Raw genomic sequence first — 19,774 nt, forward strand, 5'->3', positions numbered from 1 at the left:
CTGGCAACAGGCCTGAAGGAAAGTGCTGTGTTGCCTCCCCTTTCACACATGCACATCACAGACTAGAATCAAGTGAATGTACAGCTAAGCCAAGGAACATACATTATTTAGTGAGGTCCATCTGTCTAAGGGAAGATGCTCTTACATTTATCTGGTTTATTATCTTCTAATTAATTACGTATCATCAGTCATTAACAGGTTTTCACTGAGATGCATGTACCCATTTAGCAAATTAATAAAATCAGAACAGGTTCCTGCATTTGATGTTTGTAAAGGCTCCTTCTGGTTGTCTTGAGAATTATGCTCTGTGGGTGCTCGGTTTTGGCACACACAGGTGCCCAGCCCACCCAGGTGCAAGATAGCCTGTGCAGCAGCTACTATCTGTTCCCAGATTCCCCCCTTCCCTCATGTGCTACTGAAAATTATGTCCCATCACAGTCACACTTCTTCCCCCTTTGTGTGTGTATGATTTCCAGACTTGAGAGCACCAGCTTGTTATGCCAGACCTGCTTCCACCACCACTGCTCCATTTGGGAGTTCATCCCCAGGAGCTCATCACCTTTCCCATCCTTCCTCTGCACACCTGAGGCTCCCAGGAAGACCAAAGGGCTTCACACACATGTACGCACCAGTACAGTGTCCTGCCCACCTCCACCATGCCTGGGTGCAGCAGCAAGAACCCAGTGCCATGAGTGAGTCCTCCACACTGCTCTGGCACTGCCTGTGCCAGAGACAAGGAAATGCAGCTTAGACAGGTCTTTTGCTGCTTTTGGAAGGATGAATCCTGAATTTCTCCCAGACCATGGGGCCATCCCCTGCCCCCAGCTCCCATCCTTACCCAGGAGAACACAGCACCAGGAGCATCTGTCCCAGAGATGGCAGGGAACACACCACAGGACAGGGTCACTGCTGGCAGGGCCTCCAAGCTACCAAACCTGTCCCAGCCCCACTGACATGGCTTCAACTCCCAGGTACCTCATCAGCAGAGAGCAAAACACAATGTGACTCTTCCAAAGCATCACATGCTTTTAAAACATTTCATTTTAGCCACAGACAAGCACTGACAAATTTTCAGTTTTATTAAAAAAATTCTAGCAGCAAAACCTGTAACAATTCAAAAAACAAAAAAAAGAAAGACCAAACCTTCAAAAGAACATGACACAGAGAGAAAGAGACGAAGAGATGGAGAGAGGCTGGCTTGGGGTTCCCCCACCATTCACTCAAGTTCCTTATAGCGGGCAAACATGACCCTCCGGACAGCATCACGGTAGGTCTCATTTGACTGCCTCTTGGGGGGCTTCCCTGGGGCCCCCAGGCCAGGGCCCTTCCTCCGATTTTCTGCCTGCAAACAGACACACTCTGTTAGTGATTTCCCCTCCCATAAAGAAAACGTTTCCCTTGGGCTGTTTGAGGACTGCTCATTGCTCCCATGTGGACCCGTGAGCAGAGGAACAGCAAGTGCCCTGTGTTCCTCCAAAAGCTGTCTGGAAGAAACTACAGGCCCCTTGTGGGCAACAAAAACAGCCAGCAAATGTCCATTGAGAATCAAACCCCAGGGGTGGGCTGTGGGGAACAACAGCAGCATACAGCAAGGTGGCAGCCAAGCGGGCAGTGCCAGCAGCCGAGTGCAAGAGAGCCAGGATAGAAACCGAGCAGAGGAAAGTGCCGGCAGAGCTGGGCTCCTGGGGAGCTGTTTGCAGTTAGCCTGCACTGGCACAAGCTCAGCTGTTCTCTCTAACAGAGCTCCTATGGGCACTGCTATCTCGCTTGGAATCTCAACCAGTTTTTACGGACTGGCTTTTGCAGGCAGTGCCTGCATTATTCAGCAGCACCTGCCTGGAGTTGGCCCAGGGGAGCAGGCCCGAGGCTGGAAGCTTCTCTTAAGTTTGACTTACCTGAATACCATAGGCCTCACCAATTAGGCCAAGAAAGCAAAGTCCTGTGGGCTTAAGAGGGCACATGGCTTTGTCCTGTGTGACTTGGGAGTGCAAGGAAAGCACATCTCCAGGGCTCTTTTGGGAGGCCTCTCTAGGAACTGTACGAGGGTTGCACTTCCCCACCAGCTCCCCATCTGGATGGGGGCCCTGATCAGAGGTCAGACCTCCCAGAGTGCATTGCTGGAGCTGGCTCTCTGACAAAGCCCATTTTATAGGCACGGGAACCTTATCACAAGACTGAGCAGCAGCTGGGGCTGGTGCCTGCTGTCTGCACTGAAGAGGGACTCTTGCCTTGTGTGTGTGGGCTCAAGCAAACACGTGTCACGAAGCCTCAAATATTTGCTTTAATGATATACTCGACTGCCAGCTGAAAGTCACACCGTGAGCTGTGCTCCAAGCTGCTCCTCAGCAAAGCACGGACACCACGGCAGTCTGGTGAGCCACGAGCCTGTCGCCACAGCACCGTCCTGCTCATGTGTCCCTGGGCAAGGGAGAGCAGTCCCTGCCCCAGACTGCTTCTCAGATAGACCATCTAAAGCAAATTAAGCTCCACTGAGAAATCAGCCTGTCACAAAAGGCAGGACCTACCTGACCTTGCCTATCCCTGATGGTCTTTGCCAAAGGGACTCTGCTACCCAGGCCTGGCATTACCTTCCAATGTCCAGAGACTGCAATGGCAGTGAGAGCCTCACAAGCACTAAGCAGAGCAGAAAAAGAGCATGACGTGCCTCATGGTTTTGGCTGCACTCACACCTCCCAAAGGCAGGTTCACCTTTTCCCCCAGATCACATGGCTGCAGAGCACTGAGCTGCTGACCTGCTCAAATCCAAGCCTGGCTTTGAGCAGGTACTAATCAGATGTTCACATCCTTCCTGCTCACTGTTCTATTTCCAACACCTCCAGATTGACATAAATTCTAACCTTGTTCTACAGCCCCTCCCAGCCTGCAAAGTTCATCAGCACACACAGATTATTCCATCAGGTGGGTGCTGAGACCTGCAGCTTAACTCTTGCTCCAGCTGGGAACTCCCTCCAGCTGCTGTGAGAGACATTATGGGCTGCAGGACAGTGGTGTGCTTTGAAAGGCAGGGAAGACTCACCTCCATTGGTGATGCTGTGCCCTGCTGGTTGTGGCCAAAGCCCTTCTTCCACCCTGGAGACTGCACCATTCGGTTCCCTTTGCTGTTACTGTCAATCCTTGGATCAAAGTCACTGCAAAAGAGCCAGAATCAATTGTCCAGTCTTGGAAGGCTTCAAACACATGCCAGGGATTTTTAGCTCTGCTAATAGAACCTTCGCTGACATTCCAAACTCTCATGAGGGATATCTGAGTTTCTTGCCAGAAGCACACCTCCTAAGGAAACCACCACAGTGGATTCTGTGTGCAGGGCTCACACACCTTTGACTGCAAAATCTCTTGTCCCGTCTCAGGGGGAAATCCACCAGGGCACAGGAAATGAGCTCAGGCTCCAAAATATTTACAGTACAAGCAAGCCAGGAGTGTTCAGTGCTTGTATTCCTTAATTAGAATTTTAGCAATAGCAAGAAAGTGAAGTCTAATCCCTGCTGCTCTGTTAGATCTTTCTTTTCTCCCAGTGCTGTGGTCAAAGAGTTTGACAGATGCAGTGTTGAATTGGACACCCTTTCTCTCACCTGGACATTAGTCATCCAAGACCATTAACCAAAACTCACAGTTTTGAAAGCCCCTCAGCACAAAAATAGCTTCCTTCAGACAAGTTCTACTTTCTGGCTGCTGATGACACAGCACACAAACTGCTTTAGTTTATCCACACCTATTCCAGGAAAACAGAGGGAAGAGAAGATGCAGAATTTTAAGCTGCAAGACACAGAGGAAAGGTCTCCTTCCCCTTCCCAGAAGGGAAGAGGCACATAACCAGTTTAGTCTTCAACACATGCCTAGCTGCTCCCCAGCCCACTGGAACACACAAGCTTGCAGCAGGCAGGTCTGTCGCGAGCTCCGCACAGCACGCACTTTCTTTCTCCACCTACTCTGAATGAGATGGAAACAGCTCCCAGTGTCCCTCTGAGTCAGTGAACAGATGAAACACAGCTTTGCTCTTTCTTTCGATGGCTACATGCCAGGACAGGAGGACAGCAAGTGCCTTAAGGACGAGGTGGATGGGAACAGGCTGCATTCTGCTCTCTGTGCCTGGCCAGGCACACTCAACCCCCCATCTCACCCCTCTAGCACCAGACATCTTATCTATGCCTTTCCCTAAACCCTCATTCCCACTCCTGGCCTCCTCCTGGCCTCTCTGAGATGTCTCGCAGCACAACAGGCTCACACTTTGGGGAGCTCTGCCTATCTGTCTGACTGTCACTTTACAGATCTACCCCACTGGCCAGTTCCTGGCCTTGGCATGCCAGCAGTATCCATCACATCCTCACATCAGCATCCCTGAAGAGATCTAACCAAGAGCAGCCATTACCTCTCTGAATCCCGGTCATATCTGAGTCGTTTCCTCTCTGGAGAATCCATCTGCTGGAATTTCTCTCTCTGTTCAATTCCCTTGTCTTTATGTCTCCCCTTCATAACAGAAAAAGCAAAGTAAGTATAGGAGCGATGAAGGCTTACACATTGCAGAAGACTGCTCTGCAGCCAGGTCTCATCTCATCCTCAGCTGGCTGGAAGGTTGCCCTGGGGACCCACAAACACTGAATGCTCACATCCCACAGTCCACTTGCTCTGTCCTGATGGCATCACACTGTTGGGCTGACTCAGACACGTGGTTGCTGCTTCCTTGCAGCACCAGGAGCAGCTCTGGGACATTCCAAACAATGGACAAGTACAGGCCCCCCATTCCTAGCCAAGCAGCAGCCCATACACCATAACAGTTTTAGATGGAAATTTGGGTCCCACTTAGCCCAGAGACCAATCCATGCTGGCTTGCAGAACCACACTCAGACCTTTCTGCGAGGACGGAGACAAGCTCTTAGAAGTCACAGCACTACCTACAGCTTCCAGTGCAGAGTGAGCCCACACTTCACTCTTTGGGAAGCTGCAGATATGCAACATAAGTGGAATCTGCCTGGGATCACCATCCCCCCAGTGCAAAAGCACAAGCAGCAGTCTGCCCACCACAGCAGACCCACCTCACGTTCTCTCTTCTCCAAATATGCCAGTTCCTGCTCAGATCGTTTGATCTTCATATGAATCTCTAGGTTTTGCTGGAAGGACAAAAACAGAAGCCAATGTCAAGCAGAGAACACAAGCTGTCAGGGTCATCTGCTCCACCTCTAAGGAGGTAAAGCAGCATGTTCTTGCACCTGCACTGGACCAGGCACAGCAGCCTCTCTTGCAGCCCAGACTACCTGCACCCCCACAGAGGCCTGGGGTCCTTCCTCCTGCAGTAAGGAAGGCAAGCAGTCCTATTTTAACCAGTGTGCAGTTTGGCTCTCCTTGAAGCAACAGCTCAAAGGCAGCCCAGAACATGGGAAGGTACGTGCCAAGTTCTTACTGCTCTCACACTTGTGTGTGCCAGCACCCCACTCTCCCCAAGCCTCAGCCATCTCACTACAGCTTACAAAGTCACACCTTGATGTTACAGCACTCCCGTGGCAGGAACAAGCAGCTCACACAATGCTTTGAACAGAGCTTTGGGGGAACTTTGCCTGCTACTGTGTCTAATTCAGCACAGCTCTTCCCACCCAACCGCTGCATTTTTCTTTCAGATCACGAAGCCATCATACCAAAAGCAGTTCACAGCACACCCCCAGCCCCTGCTCCCCCATACCTTGTGCAGGTTGGAAAGCTGCTGGTGCTTGATGAGCACTTCCTTGTTGGGAAACTGCCTCCTGCACAGAAGGCAGGCCAGCTTATTCCAGTCGGTCAGCTTGTCATCGCTGGCCTTGGCCTTCCGTGGCTGCTCCTCGCGCTGCACGGGTGGGTGGGGGGGAGGCGGCAGCCACTGAGCCTGGGACTGCTCCTCCTCTTCTTCCTCCTCTTCATTGTCACTGTCTCCTCCATACTCTCCCAGAAGTCCTATCAGAGGGTTCACCACCTTGGGCTGAGAGAAGTGGCAGAAAAGTGTGACAATTTGTAGCTTCAAGTCTGCCCAACCACACAGGGTTTTGCTTTCCCAGTTGACCTTCCCATTACTGCTCTCTCTGTTCCAGCCCAGGAGGGAGTGAGCAGCTTCCCAGCAGTGTAGGCAGGGAATGCAGAGAAGCTGGCTGGCTTTCCATTCACACTACAGGGTAGAAGCCCTTCTGTTCTCTAGACAGGCCATGCTTTGGTGCCAGGCTTTCCCAACCTGCCGCACACCTGAGCAAAAGAAGTCGACTGAGGCAGTGGCTATATTTGGCAGGGAGATGCTGTCAGTCCCTTCCTCCAGCAAGGGAGGTCAGTGAGGGTTGCCTTCCTCAGCCTGGAGGCAACTTGAAGAGTTTTCTGTCTGAGGACTGGTTGAATGAGGAGACCCTGCTTAAATGCAGGTATCAAATTTCCCCTTTCTAGAAGACCACAAACTGCCTGCACCATTCCATCCCCAATGGTCCCACCTCTGTCACTCAGGGCCCCAGCCAGGCTGTGGTGAGCTTCACCAGTCCTGTACCCAGGCTCAAACAAGGCAAAATACAACCTTTTGAAGCCACTTACTGGGGCTGCATTCTCTTCCTTTTTCACAGAAGGCGGTAAAGGTTTTTTAAAGACATCTTCTGCAGAGAATTTCTCCTCTCCAGTCTCAGCCTGAAACAGTCAAGATCAAGTGTTGAGACCACCACAGCACAGACTCAGTGAACACAATAGCTAAACATTCATTCAAACAGGCCTACAAAGAAACCAGGCAGTTGGCACAAATGAGGTGGTGGTTTTGGTGGGAGACATTCCCATTCTGGTAAATCCACAGCTCTCCTAAAGCTATGACAAGAGAACACCAGAGACTGCAGATGACCAGCACTGCAACAGGATGAGCCTGTGATGCTCACCTCTGTGCTCAGCAGCACAAAGAGCAGGCTGGGGTGAAGCTTTATGTTTACACACTTTACAGAGAACTGGATGGAAGCCCTGGACAGGCTCCAGTTTAGCAATTCATGAGCTATTCATACTTGACCCCAAGACAAGTGTTATGCAACACCTTACCAGTCCTGAGCTCTCATCCTTCTTCATAGAGGGAGGCAATGGCTTTTTGAAGACATCTTCTGCAAAGAACCTCTCCTCTCCAGGCTCATTCTGAAAAACCCAACACCGGGCATTAGACCAGCAACGTCACAAGGGTCAGAGAGTGCACAGTGCAGCCAGGAAGACACTTCTGAGCATCCACAGAGAAATAGGCAGCTGGGAAAAATGATGGGAGGATTTCTACTGGAGATGTTTTTACCATCCATTCACACATGACCACGATTCTCCTCGGCCAGTGTTGATGAAAGCCTCCATACCAGATGAGACTCCTTGGCTGGCTTGGTACCAGTCTCAGAGACAACTGCGCCCATCAGGTCACAGATGCCCAGGACTGGTCATGCCAGAGCATATCCAGACCAAGAGGTGAGAGGAACACAAAGTTTCTGCTTTGGTGCCCGAATCACTTTTACCAACACTCCTGGCATTCCCCAGGCCCTGTCAGTATCACAGCCCTGGGTTGTGCTCAAACATCACTTTCGGCAGCCACTTCCAGTCTGCAGCTCTTCGCACTGGGGAGACTGTTTGCTCACTGGGAGCAGCAGTGACGGGTACTGACCTGGGACTAGGGGACACGAACTGCAGTTAGGGGAGAGCTGAGTCTTCATTATCATCTGACTTGGTATGTTTAAATGTCCCTGCTAGTTTTTGTAATCTCTGTTACAATAGCTGGGTGCTTTCAGCAGCGTGAGTGAAATGTGTGTCTTGGTAACCTGGATGTGTCTCAATCCTTTACCTCAAGGAAAGGATGAGAAGCCCTAGATTTGATGTCACAAGAGAAAAATTTCAGGAACTTACTCCCACCTGGCTACTCAACAACCACATTCCTGGCCAGCTGCTGACTCCACGGAGTTCATTGTTTTCTTTCACTGTCCCTCCCTTTCTGAATCCTCTAATTCTCTATTTTCTAACCTCTCTTACCTCAGCTTTCTGGCCTCAGACTCTGATCATTCTGATGCCTGGAGAGACTTACCCTAGCAGAAGTACTTTTCCCTTTGTCCTTTTTGTCCCTGTTGTCCCTGCTGTGTGGCTCCTTCCTTTCATTTGTCCGTTCTTGGCTTCCATGACGACGCCTCCTGCTCTCCGTTGGGGATGAGCAGGATTCTCGGGATGAGCAGGATTCTCGGGATGAGCAGGATTCTCCTCGGTCAATCGTGACTTCCCTCTGAAAGAGGCATTTGGAGCTGACTTAGCCAAACCCCTGAAATCTTCTTACTGGGCTTTTTGTCCTTACTTGGCTGGGGCGACCAGCACAGTAAGAAGGGAATGCAGAAGGCAAAGGCTTCAGAACTTTGCTGGGGCAGAAGACAGGTCATCAGAGCACTGCCCTCCTCATCCACAACACACACATCTCTAGGATCATGAAAACAAGATGATAGTCCCAGAAAACCTCTGCTGATTGCTCTTTTTTGGCATCCTCATAACTATTGCTGTCTAGGGCAGAGAAGCAAATAGACCACAGATGAAAACAGAGCTCTGTTGTCCATTCTATTACAGTCACACGTTTTCAGTAAAATTTAGCAATGATGCTCTGCTCTTAAGCCTACTCAAGGAAGTGCAGCTTAAAAACCTCCCAAAGGCAGGGCTTCAGAGGTCAAAGAGGTGGTTCCAGCTGCTTCAACACATGGCTAATGGGTTCCTAGCCTCTCCTTAAGTTGATATTTTGGAATGTGCATCCCTTTCATACAGGTCGGAGGACAGCCAAAGAAACGAAGCTGCCTCTATACTGCCCTGTCTTCAGGATTGAGCTGCAAAGACTCTCCAGAAAAGGGCTGTTTGTAAGAACATACTGCATGTAAAGCTTCCTTCCCCCACACTCACCTGAGTCCTGGGGTCATAGTATGTCCCAGCTATGGGATCGTAGTAATTCCCAGTTTCAGGATCATAAATGTATGTGGACACATCTGAAGGTGCTAGAGAGAGAGAGAAGAATTAGCATCAGTCTTCCAGGGGCAGAACTTACTTTTTACAAAGACAAAAGCGTGAGCAAATATTACACTAGTGAAAGGATCAAGAGTGGGAAAAAAGGATTTTCCTCTCCTGGCAAAAGAGCTATGAATATCTTCACATCACTCAACCTACATCTTTTTTCCTTTAAAGAGTAAGAAGTGTAGTAAGTTTTCATAATTCTTCTGGTTTAGGACTCAGGCAAAACATCCACATCAAAACAGATTTACAGGGACTGCGCTGAGATCACCAGACCACCACACTTGGCTGGACAAAGACATGAAATTCAGTAGTTTCCCTAAGAATGGGGTAATGAGTACCAGGCTCTGTATCCACCCACCCTTGTGAACAAGAAAGAGCTGCTCTCTCTCAAACAGTCTCCTGTTTAAAGTGATGACACTCCCCACATCCCTTCCACCCCCTGGGTGCATGAAAGCTCCCAAGAAGGGGAGTGAACTGTTTCTACAGGAAAAGCCAAAGGCCTTAAGGGTAGTAGGCCCACAATGTCAGGAATGCTCATTTCCCAAGTGTTCTTGGACAGAGCTCAGCAATGCTACATATAAGTTAGCAAAACAATCAGGAGCGCTCTTCCAGCTACTGGCAATGCTGCATCAAGTGTATTTTCTTCTGTCTCCTCTAGTAACTGCCAGGCTGATTTTATCCCATCAGTTTTTCACAACACAAGGAAAAATAGACAGCAAGTTTCCTTTATCTGCATGTAGTTTCGCACAGTGAGAATAGAGAGAAACACATCATCAGATAGGAAAATGTGACTAAACAAAGTTGGCAAAGGAACTCAGAAGTGGGTGTAGCAAACAAACCTACTCTTAGCCTTTAAAAATATTTTTGGGCTGATTTCTACATGTCAGTGCCCTTTTAAGGAAGAAAAGTCTCCACAGTAGGAGTGAAGCAGAGTTTAACTTACACTGTGCTCTGGTGCGTCGCTGTGATTCGCCGCCCCTCCTGTCTCTCATGCCCCTTCTGCCCTGGAGTAAGTGAACAACACAAACAGATCAGAGACTCTTTGACAAACATCATATTGCTTCTCCTCCCTCTCACAGGCCCAAAGTTCAGAGGAATGGCTCATTTAGCTACCCTAAATAGAGCACAAGCAGACATAGCTTTTCATCCAGAGAGCAATGGACAGTGTTGCAAAGCACCAGATCTCTGCAGCCTCCATGGAAGGTGCTCATGGCAATCCATATGGAAGCCTCCAGTCCATTCATCATGGAAAGAGCCTGTAGGCTAGTAACAAGCTCTAAAGAAGAGGCATTCACTCTGGGAACTGAGATCAGTCATCAATTAAATCACTCTGTAAAGTGTGATATTGAGTAACCCTGCCCAGAATTCCTTCCAGTGGCACCTGCACTCTGTCTTCACTCCTATGCACATGATAAACACAGTGTGAGGGGCACAGCAGCAGTGAGAGCACACTTGAGCATTATCATCCCATCAAACCTGCTGAACTTTCAGCAGCCCAAAGGGAAAAAGCCTAACAAAGCCAAGCCTGTCACCCCCAGTGCTCCCTCCCTTTCAGTGACCTGCAGAGAAACTGTGCAGACCTACCGGGCCATAGTAGGAATTGTCACCGTGCTCCCCATAATCATTTCTGTTGAGATAAAGTTGCAGGTTAATGTCATTTTGGATTCACATTAATCTCAGTATACTCAAAATGATCAGCAGGACAAATAAAAGCAGAAAGACCATCTTTGCTGTCCACATGTTGGATTGTGCCCATCTCAGGAGACAGACTTGGCAGATCACTATCTCCACAACAGTTAAGACCCCACTCTGCTGTATCCAGAAAGATGAATCTCTCCAAATGCTTTTTAAAAAGCTGAACCCATTAGTTCCCTCAGAATGGGATTTGATGGCTGAAAAACAGGAAGATGCAATGTGATCTGTAATCCCATACTACTCAATCACTGAAGCTTCTTCAAGCTCTGATGTCTGCACTTCTTCAACACATTTTTAGGTTGTAGGAACATCTGTGCTAATTCCCATGCCAAACTTTAAGCACCTGGCCTGGCAACACAGTTCTAGCCTTGCAGAATATCACAGAAAGAACAATCCCACTGTTTCATCTACCTATACCTTCTTCTCCCCGTGGCAAGATTCACTTCCAAGGTACGCCCATCAATGCAGATCGGGGGATCCAGGTTCTGCAGGATCTTTAGCAACCTCAGCGCCTCCTGTTAACAGCAAAGGAGAATGTCTGGACCAATGCCAAGTACAGCTATGGCATCTGGGAGCAACCCAGAACCAGAAAATGTGAACCCTCCAACATGAGACTGTCGTTTTAATTCTTGCCTTCGGCAAACAGAAAACACTAAATTCAAGTTCCCTGCAAAAACCTATCTGTGTAAGAGTGTTCAAGTTTAGGAGGGTCTACAAAGAAACACACTGATGCAAGAAACTTAGTCAGTGTCACACCTTGTGACAACAGACAGCTTTTGGCTCCTGAAGCCAGAGTGGTACCAGATACTCCCTCTACCTGGCCAGACAAGCAGAAGAGGACCCACTCCAGGACAGCTGCCTTACAAGTATAGCAATTTCTTGTATTCCTGTGCTTTTTCTCCTTCTACAGAATTCAGATGCCAAGAGGGGGAACATGTGAAAGCAAGGAACTACTTACAGCATGAGATTCCAGTTCGATGAAGCCGTAGGTCTGACCCATCCGCCCAGCCTTGTTCTTCATGATGCGCACACTGGACGTGGAGAGACGCACGTATGGGGCCAGGAGCCCCACGATCACCTCTGGGGGCGTGAATCGAGTAATGCGCTTCAGCATAATTGCTGAGAAGCACAGACAGGGAGATGACCCAGAAAGGAAAAACATGGGGAAAAAAAATCATTTAGAACCAAGTTTATTGTGACTAAACCCACTCAAAGCAACACAGTTTCTCGCAGACAAGTCTGGAAGCCATTCCTTTTTTTCCTATCCACTTTGAAAGATGCTGAGAGTATAAACCCCCAATTGCTGACCTTTCCTTCCCAGAAAACAGAGCAGAAAGTAGCCCCTCCTCAGAGCTCAGGGGAACTCCTGGCCAAAGAGACTTCTGCTGCTGTGCTAACTTAACTGCACCATCTGAAGCCAGCTCAACCTGAATTAATCTTCCTAAAGGCAATTTGTCAGCACCTTTGGAGCTGGACAGCCCACCATTACTTGTTGCCATGGATTTGCACAACACAGAAAGGCCTCCAGAGGTTTTGGTGAAATGCTGCCCTTTCTGCAGATGGCCTCATGGAGGGCAAGCAAGACAAATCCAAAACTGGGCTTTGTGCCACTCACTTCTGCTTCCTCCACCATCTGGTGGTGTGGTTTCCTCTCCTTCCCTCTGAGAAGGTGGCTCCTGGTGCCGGTCCATGTCCCTTCTCTTCTCCTGTGAGGGCCGTCGCTCTCTCCCTTCATCGCTCTTCCTTGGCTCCTGTTCCTGAGGCTGACAGTCCTGCTGTGGAGCAGGAACTGAGAGCTGGACAGGCTGCTTTGGAGATCCTGGTTGACCTGACAGCTCTTGCTCAGGTGTTTCAAGCTTTGTCTCTGCTATTAAGAGAACAGAAATGACCGGTTTCAGATAGTGTGTTTAAACAGCTATTTTTCTTCTCCTATTTTCTGGCCTCTGCAGCAGTGCTCCTTATAAAAGGTCAACCAGTTCTGCACTTTGTATATCCCATGTCTTAATGCTTTTCAGACACCAGCTGTGTACAGGACAAGGTAGGTACTGCTCCTCCTTCCACTGGCTTGCCTCACATTGGGCTCCTTTACCAGACCTTTCCTGTCAGAGACAAGATGTTTTTTGACCTCCTTTTAGGACTAGCTCTTGGCTGGACAAACACAAGTCAAGGATAGGATTGGATTCCTCCCATGTCCAGGATGCCCTATATGGCAGTGACTTTCTTACTATGCATTATGCATTTTGAACACCCACAGCTGAGAAATATCAATAGTAACTGTCACCCTGTCTATGCTAGGGGAAACCCAGATTCAGATCCCCATGACTACTAAGTGAAATGGATTATAATACAGTCACAGACTTTATCAGGTGCCTCCTGACCACAGATAAGGCACATACAGTGTGGAAACACCCTGTCCCACCAGTCTACCTACTGAATACAGAGAAGATAAATCCCACCAAGTTTCTGTGCTTGAAGGACTCTGAACTGCCAGGCTTCACTGCAAAAGGGATCCCACCTGAACATCTAACACTGCTGGAAGGGAAAGCCAAAGCTGTGGTGCTGCAAACTCAGACATCTCCAGCTCTACACCTGCTGCTGAAACCTCTTCCCACAAAGAGAAAGAAATGAGAGCGCAAGACTTGGCACAGTGAAGTTTCCCTCTTCAATGTCCCCCAGAGCACCTCACTGCTCTCATTCTGCTCAGGCAGTGGGCAGCACGGCAGAACACACAGGGACTTTGCTCATAGCTGTTGGGAAAGCTGCAACACTGCCTCACTTGGCTGCCAGCACAGCTCACCTTGGACAGGCCTGTACTCATTTGTCTGCAGTTTGTAGCGTGCAGGGTTCTGGCTGTAGAACCTCATGTAAAATTTGCATATGAAACCAGTTTGCACCTGCAGCTGCAAAAACTACCCATGCAAATCACACAGACATGAGCACAACCCTGGAGATAGGGAGGGCAAGTCTCTTACTGAATTCTTGCTCAGCCGATGGGTCTTCTTCCTCAGCACCACCTCTGGACTCTGGGCCTGCTCTGCTCCCTGTAAGAGAGGCATATTAAAGTCCACTTCATGACCATCTGTCACAAAGGATTCCAGAACTCATGAGAAGCTGCAGTAACCACTGAAAATCCCTAGAGAGTTGTTTTGTTTGCCCCAGTCACAGAAAGGTTACCTTATTACACCTTTTCCCAAGGAGGAAAGCACTCACCACCATCTGTCTTCACAGCAGCTTAAAGGCTCTGTTTAATTTGCTCCTTGGCAGTTTCATTACAACCCACAGTTGTGTTGGGTCAGCTGTGTGAATTTTGCCTTCACAGCACTGATGGAGGAGCCCCAGCACACAGAAAGCACAACCACAGGGACGGTGCTTCAGTAAATGGAGATCTGTCCATCAACAGTTACCGTATTGCCCTTCTGCCTGGGATAGGGGGGCAATACATAAAAGTCTGCTCAAAGATACAGTCAAAGCTGACAGAGTGTCTGGAATGCCTGAGTGTTTCAAAGAAATTAGTTCCTCAAGGAACCGTGTTTTGGCTTTCGTGCCTTCCCACCCCAAAAAGCAGAGGTGCTGGTACGGTGAGAAGCTCTTGGAGGAGAACTCCTCTCCATGCATTTCTTACAGCCAGCAAGGTGAGTTCAGCAATTATAATCCTGGATTCACCTCTAATCTCCTCTCCCAGGTAACAAGCAACAGGGCAAGAGGATATGGCCTCAAGTCGCACCAGGGGAGGTTTAGATTGGGTATTAGGGAAAATTTCTTCACCGAAAACATTGGAACAGGCTGCCCAGGGAAGTGGAATCACTATCTCTGGAAGTGTTTAAGAAAACATGTAGATGTGGTGTTTAGAAGGATGGTTTAGCGGTGGGCTTGGCAGTGCTGGGTTAATGGTCAGACTTGATCTCAGAGGTCTTTCCAACCTTAACGATTCCATGATTTTCTGATCCTAATCTGAGAGTCTCAAAAGAGTGACACTGAAAACACACAGCTGCATGTCCCAAGGAAGGTGGGTTGAGGGGAAGCCATCTCACCTGCAGTACCAGCTCACAGTCCTGAAGGACACACACTGCAGGTGAAGGACAATGCCACAGCCACAGGAAAGAAAGGATGTGTGCACTAAGACAACTCTCCACCAAGCCTCACAAGAACAGAGAACCTGGCAGCATCCACATGGAACAGCTTCAGTGTGGGCAGCCAAAAACAGTCTGAATGAAGCAAAACTAGCAATCCTTCTACACACTCCACCAAGAGGGATGCCATGAGGAAGCCAGAAGAAAAACTGACTTGTCAGGACAGATGAAACTTCTAACTGACCAAGCACAGGGGACCAGACATACTCACCATCCCTTGGGAGCTTGCAATAGGAGCAGGAAGATCTGTAGCCCACAGTACACACCTTACACTGTAATGGAAGAAAGACAGCATGAGGAAGTCATGTTTTGGAGGCAGTGGGTACAACCTACTCCAGAATGCCAGGCTCTGCAGTGCTTTCAGAAAGTAACAGCCATGGAAAAGTTACAGCAAGAGCCTGAGAGCCAGGATAGGCAATGGCAGCAGGCACTTTGGCTGGAATGGCAGGGCAGTGCTCATATGACTCACAACTGGGATGGTCCTGCGAACAGACTTTTCACACAACTTCTGAGCACAGCTTTATTCACTAGTCCTTGAGATGGGACCCCTCCTCCTCTCAGGCGACACCAGACCAAAAGGTCTCTGCTAGGCCCCTCGTTGATTCAAAGGATCAAAAGCTACCTTGGCATTCTCTTACCTGAACTTGCACCTCAAGCAGTGACAAAGTCCTTATCTGAGCTAAACTGTAGATACTGATGGAATTGGAGAGTCAATGAAGAGGTGTCTGCTAACCAAGAGACAGAGCTGTACATGCTTTGATGGTTATCCCACCCGGAGCCGTCATGGACAGAGCCAAGTGTCCTATCTTCACCATTCTCTCCCAACACAGCATTCCTATCTCTGTCCTTGAGCTTTTATAAATGCATTGCTTCTCTTTCATACCAATTTTGTCCTTTAACTGAAAGCTTATAAATGCTCTGAGGCACAAGGCAGCTCCTTCAGGCCATGGTTACGCACAGCAACAGTGGGGACATACACTGCAGCCACTTCTCAGTGCACTGAGAGCTGTTTGAAACCATTGCCTGAAACTTTGGTCTCCATTTCTGGAGTGCTGCAAGCAGAGACGAGGTGCTGAGCAACAGCTCTGCTGGCAGCAGAGTGCCTCCAGTTAGCCTGGATGAGGCTCTCTGTAGCCCAAGGTGATCCATGGTCAAGGTAGAAGTCTAATGACAACCAATCCCTTCCTGCCCTGATGCAACCTCTCCATCTGCAGTCAGTGGGAACACAGGCAGCACCCCTGCCCTTTCTCAACCCCCAGCCTGCTGCAGCCCAAAACTCCCGTTCTGGGAAAACCTTGGGGAGGGCATGGGAATAAAATGATCCTTGGCCAACTGTGCCTTCCCAGAAATGGGCCAGTTTCACCCAGTACTTGGATCCATTTCCAAGCTTCCTTCCTGGTTTCACTTACTACACTCAGAGCTGTATCACAGGTTCCTGCATGAGGCAGAGGGGTGGTTACACACAAGAACCAGAGTGAAAGCCTGTTCCATTCCGATGGGCAGAATCACCGTCTCATTGTGGTTTTTAAGAAGAAAGAATTCACACGCTATTTTCCCCACATGTCAAAAGGGAACCACTGCATAGGGATGAAGCTGTTCTGTGCATAAAACCCTGGCTACCTGTACTAGAGCAACATGCACTCAGAGCTGAGACCAAAAACAAGGAAGGGAAAAGCACATTTTAAAAGAGGCAAGAGCTTCAAGACATATAAATTACTTGGAGGGATCTTCAGCCACCGAGCAAATATCTAACACTCCTCTGAGCTGCCACTGCCACGAGTACCAGCAGGGGAAGTACAACACAGCTCTGAGCACATACTTACCCGTTTGCAGCGCCAAAACTCTGGGCATGGAGTGTATTCAAGGGTCACTTCTTTGCCACCGATGGAAAGAGTTCCCTGTTGAGAAAAGGGGGCAAATGACGAACATGCCCAGCACACGCAGATCACTCAGAGGCAAAGAAAGGGGTTAAAGCTGTGGTTCCTAAAGGCTTCACAAGTGAAACAGGGTGAAAGGAGGAGGAAGTCTCCTGGTTCAGTTAGCTGGAACTTTGCCATGGAAGTGGGAGGCAAACAGCTTGTGCCTTGCTCTAGCACGAGGCTACAAAGCTGTGTCAGCGCCAGAGGAACCAGGCAGGAGAGGACACCTCCCAGGAAGAGCAGAACTGACTAACCAGAGTGGGAAACTGCTTTAACCTGCTTTTGCCCATGTGCTGGCAAGGGGCAGCTGGGCAGTCTCCCTCATGCCAGACACCACCAGGCTGGCCTCAAGGAGGAACATAAGAAAAAATGCCACTGAGGTGAGAGAATTTTCATACTTGGGTTAGTCTTCATGTCCCTCACGAATCCATGGCTTTCCTTCAGAAAAATACGCCAGCATGTGACAAGGCCACTGGTCCTACAGCCAGCAGAGCCACTGGCCTCCAGTCAGTCCTTTGTGGGGGTGGCCTCGAGCACCTGAGCAGCACCAGAGGGGATCCACTGCCCACAAAGACATTTTGCTTCCAGATCTTTGGAGATCTTTCCATGATCTTCCCCATGATGCTTTGGAGAGGTGTCAGGAGCCCAGCAAACCCACAAGCTTTGCTGAAATGAAGATGATTTAAGGGTGAAATGAAGGTGCATGTCCCCCAGCTCCTGCCTGAAGCAGTCCATCAAAGCAGTGATCAGTAAGGATTCCTGGTGGCTCTTATCTGCTCTGGACAACAGGCCACACCTGGGCATGCAGGATGGAGGCTGAGTTGCAGATGCAGGGAGCCAGGAGACATCTCCTGTCACTGGAGGCACTGCCACACCACACAGCCCGTACTGCCCAAGACCACAGTAAGACTCAGTGTCAATGAGACCCAGACCCAGGTCTCCCAAGTCTCAGGAGAGCAGCTCCTGGATGGTACAGGTGGATGTCAGGGAGCTGTTAAAGGCCCCAAGGTATTTTGGAGACCTGTGGCCAATCCAAAGCCTCCCAGGTACTTTGACCCAGTACCCTGATCATGCAAGAGCCCCCAGTGCAAGCCATGAACATGAGAAAACAAGTTCCCAGAGTTATTATTCAGAAGTCATGATACACCCATGCATGAATTGCTCTGCAGAACGTGAGGGAGATGTTAGGGAACATGTAAAGTGGGAGTGGGGAGTTCATGGAAGAGAATCACTGAGTGGCAGTACAACAATCTTTTAACTCCCACAAAAGAACGCAGCAGAGAAAATTGGAGACCAAAGACACTGCCCTGTGAGGTGGGGCTCCACACCCTCCCCTTTCCACATCCTGCCTTTTATGGGCCAAAGCCATCCTTTCCTACAAGGCCTATATGCCTTGAACACTTTGGGGGGTTCACTTTTGCCACCCAGCTGCACAATCACTGCCTTCCAGCATGGATTGGCCTTTGCCTGACAAAGCTGAGCTGTTCATGTACCCTGATGAAGGCCGGTATGGGCACACAGAGCACAGTGCTGCATCCTTGGAGAATCCACAGCATGGAGTATTGTCCACTTTGCAGGGCTAGGAGAGGGTCTGCACCTTCTTTAAGGCACATGAGGAAACACAAGTGAAAAATCAAGGCTGTCCCACCAGGACTGTTGGTCCCTCTGAGATGGACATGCTCCCTCTCTCAGGCAAGGCACCCATCACATCCTATCACACACTCATGAGATGAGCAGTGCCAAGAGCAGGCTAAAAATGCCTGCATGTGCCTCAGCACTCACTGAGCAGAGGAAGGGAGAGAAGGCAGGGTGCACATCCTCACAAGCAGAGCTGCAGCTGTGAGTCCAGGGAAGTCCTCGGGAACAGCAGCTCCTCTGCAGGCAGCTGCAGCCCTGCCTACGAGCCAGGAAACAAGGAAACTCAGAGAACACCTCCTCTGGCAGGCCAGTTCCTCACACAGCTTCACCCTTCTGCCAGCCACTGAGGACAAACCTAGCCAGAACGACTTAAGATTATTTTTGGGTTTACGAAAAATGTTATTTAAGTGCATGGGGTGCTGGTCCCTTCTGCAAATTCCGTTCTCAGAGGCTGCAGAAAGTGTCACTTGCATAATTAGTCCCTAATTTCCCTAACACCCTGCTGATTGCCTGCTCGCTTTTTCAGCATGCTCTCTCTTACTGATTTCTTCTTGATAAAGTAATTTTCAAGGTTGCAATCATCACTTAACACTCCAAAATGAGTCCTTCATTTAGGACACACATTGTCAGGATTCAGTGACTTTAAATTCCTCATTCCCCCATTCTGTTACTAGATTCCATTCCAAATATTTTCAGAACCTTTACTTCCTCTAGCCCCTGTCACTGCTTACTCTTTTTTATCTAAATCTTCCTTTACTCTGCAAAATGTTTTGGATAGTACTTTGAATTTCAGTTCACCACTTTCAGTTGAGCTGATCTCGGTGAAATCACAAAGATTTTCTGAGACTTTCAGAGAACAATGGAAAAAAAGCTAAGTCCAGTGTATTATACCACATGCACTGTCTGGTACCAAGACTGGAACAATCTCTTCCATATTCAGGCATTTTATCCTGGACCTCTCTACTTGTTAATTCTCCTGGATTTTTAACATCCTGTACTTCAGAGCAGCTTGGCTTTTTCTTTCTAAATCAGAATGCTACAGAAATGTCTCTCTGGTCCTCCCAGTCAGGAACCTCCCCCTCAAAACTAGCAGTAAACACAGAGTTGACTCACCAGTGAAGGGTTTAAAAAGCAGCACAGCTCTGCAGGACCAGCACAGAGAGCTCTCAGCCAGGGAAATGCCCAGATTTCCAAGGGCATGAGCAGATTCTACTGTTTTCTGAATTGCCAAATTCATCAAACAGAGCATCAGGACTTCGCTGCTGGGAGCAATGACCTGTGCTGCTGTTTGATACCTTTCAAACACAGATATACATGTTCTTTCACTTAGAGGTATGTTGGTGATACAATACTGGATTCTAGTCTAAGTGATACAATTCAGTCACAGCT

At 49.0% G+C, this 19,774-nt stretch overlaps 1 protein-coding gene across 2 annotated transcripts in view; it reads right to left on the reverse strand.

Annotated features, from left to right (window-relative positions):
* Positions 1-1,058: 1,058 nt before the first annotated feature.
* Positions 1,059-19,774, reverse strand: part of RBM6 (RNA binding motif protein 6) — a 57,120-nt gene continuing 38,404 nt past the window's right edge. The window contains exons 7-23 of one of the 2 annotated variants that reach the window (XM_071550620.1): positions 16,652-16,726; positions 15,040-15,100; positions 13,671-13,739; positions 12,314-12,565; positions 11,657-11,817; positions 11,116-11,213; positions 10,588-10,630; positions 9,947-10,007; positions 8,896-8,987; positions 8,048-8,239; positions 7,039-7,128; positions 6,556-6,645; positions 5,693-5,965; positions 5,052-5,126; positions 4,388-4,485; positions 3,038-3,149; positions 1,059-1,342 (exon numbers count right to left, since the gene is read on the reverse strand). In XM_071550620.1, coding sequence (XP_071406721.1) covers positions 1,217-1,342; positions 3,038-3,149; positions 4,388-4,485; positions 5,052-5,126; positions 5,693-5,965; positions 6,556-6,645; positions 7,039-7,128; positions 8,048-8,239; positions 8,896-8,987; positions 9,947-10,007; positions 10,588-10,630; positions 11,116-11,213; positions 11,657-11,817; positions 12,314-12,565; positions 13,671-13,739; positions 15,040-15,100; positions 16,652-16,726 — 1,968 coding nt within the window. In that variant the 3' untranslated portion in view covers positions 1,059-1,216. Of the gene's footprint in view, positions 1,343-3,037; positions 3,150-4,387; positions 4,486-5,051; positions 5,127-5,692; positions 5,966-6,555; positions 6,646-7,038; positions 7,129-8,047; positions 8,240-8,895; positions 8,988-9,946; positions 10,008-10,587; positions 10,631-11,109; positions 11,214-11,656; positions 11,818-12,313; positions 12,566-13,670; positions 13,740-15,039; positions 15,101-16,651; positions 16,727-19,774 lie in introns of both variants that reach the window. The other variant, XM_071550619.1, reaches the window with a different exon arrangement.

Source organism: Pithys albifrons, chromosome 3 (genome assembly GCF_047495875.1).
Source record: "Pithys albifrons albifrons isolate INPA30051 chromosome 3, PitAlb_v1, whole genome shotgun sequence".
Classification (NCBI taxonomy): Eukaryota; Metazoa; Chordata; class Aves; order Passeriformes; family Thamnophilidae; genus Pithys; species Pithys albifrons.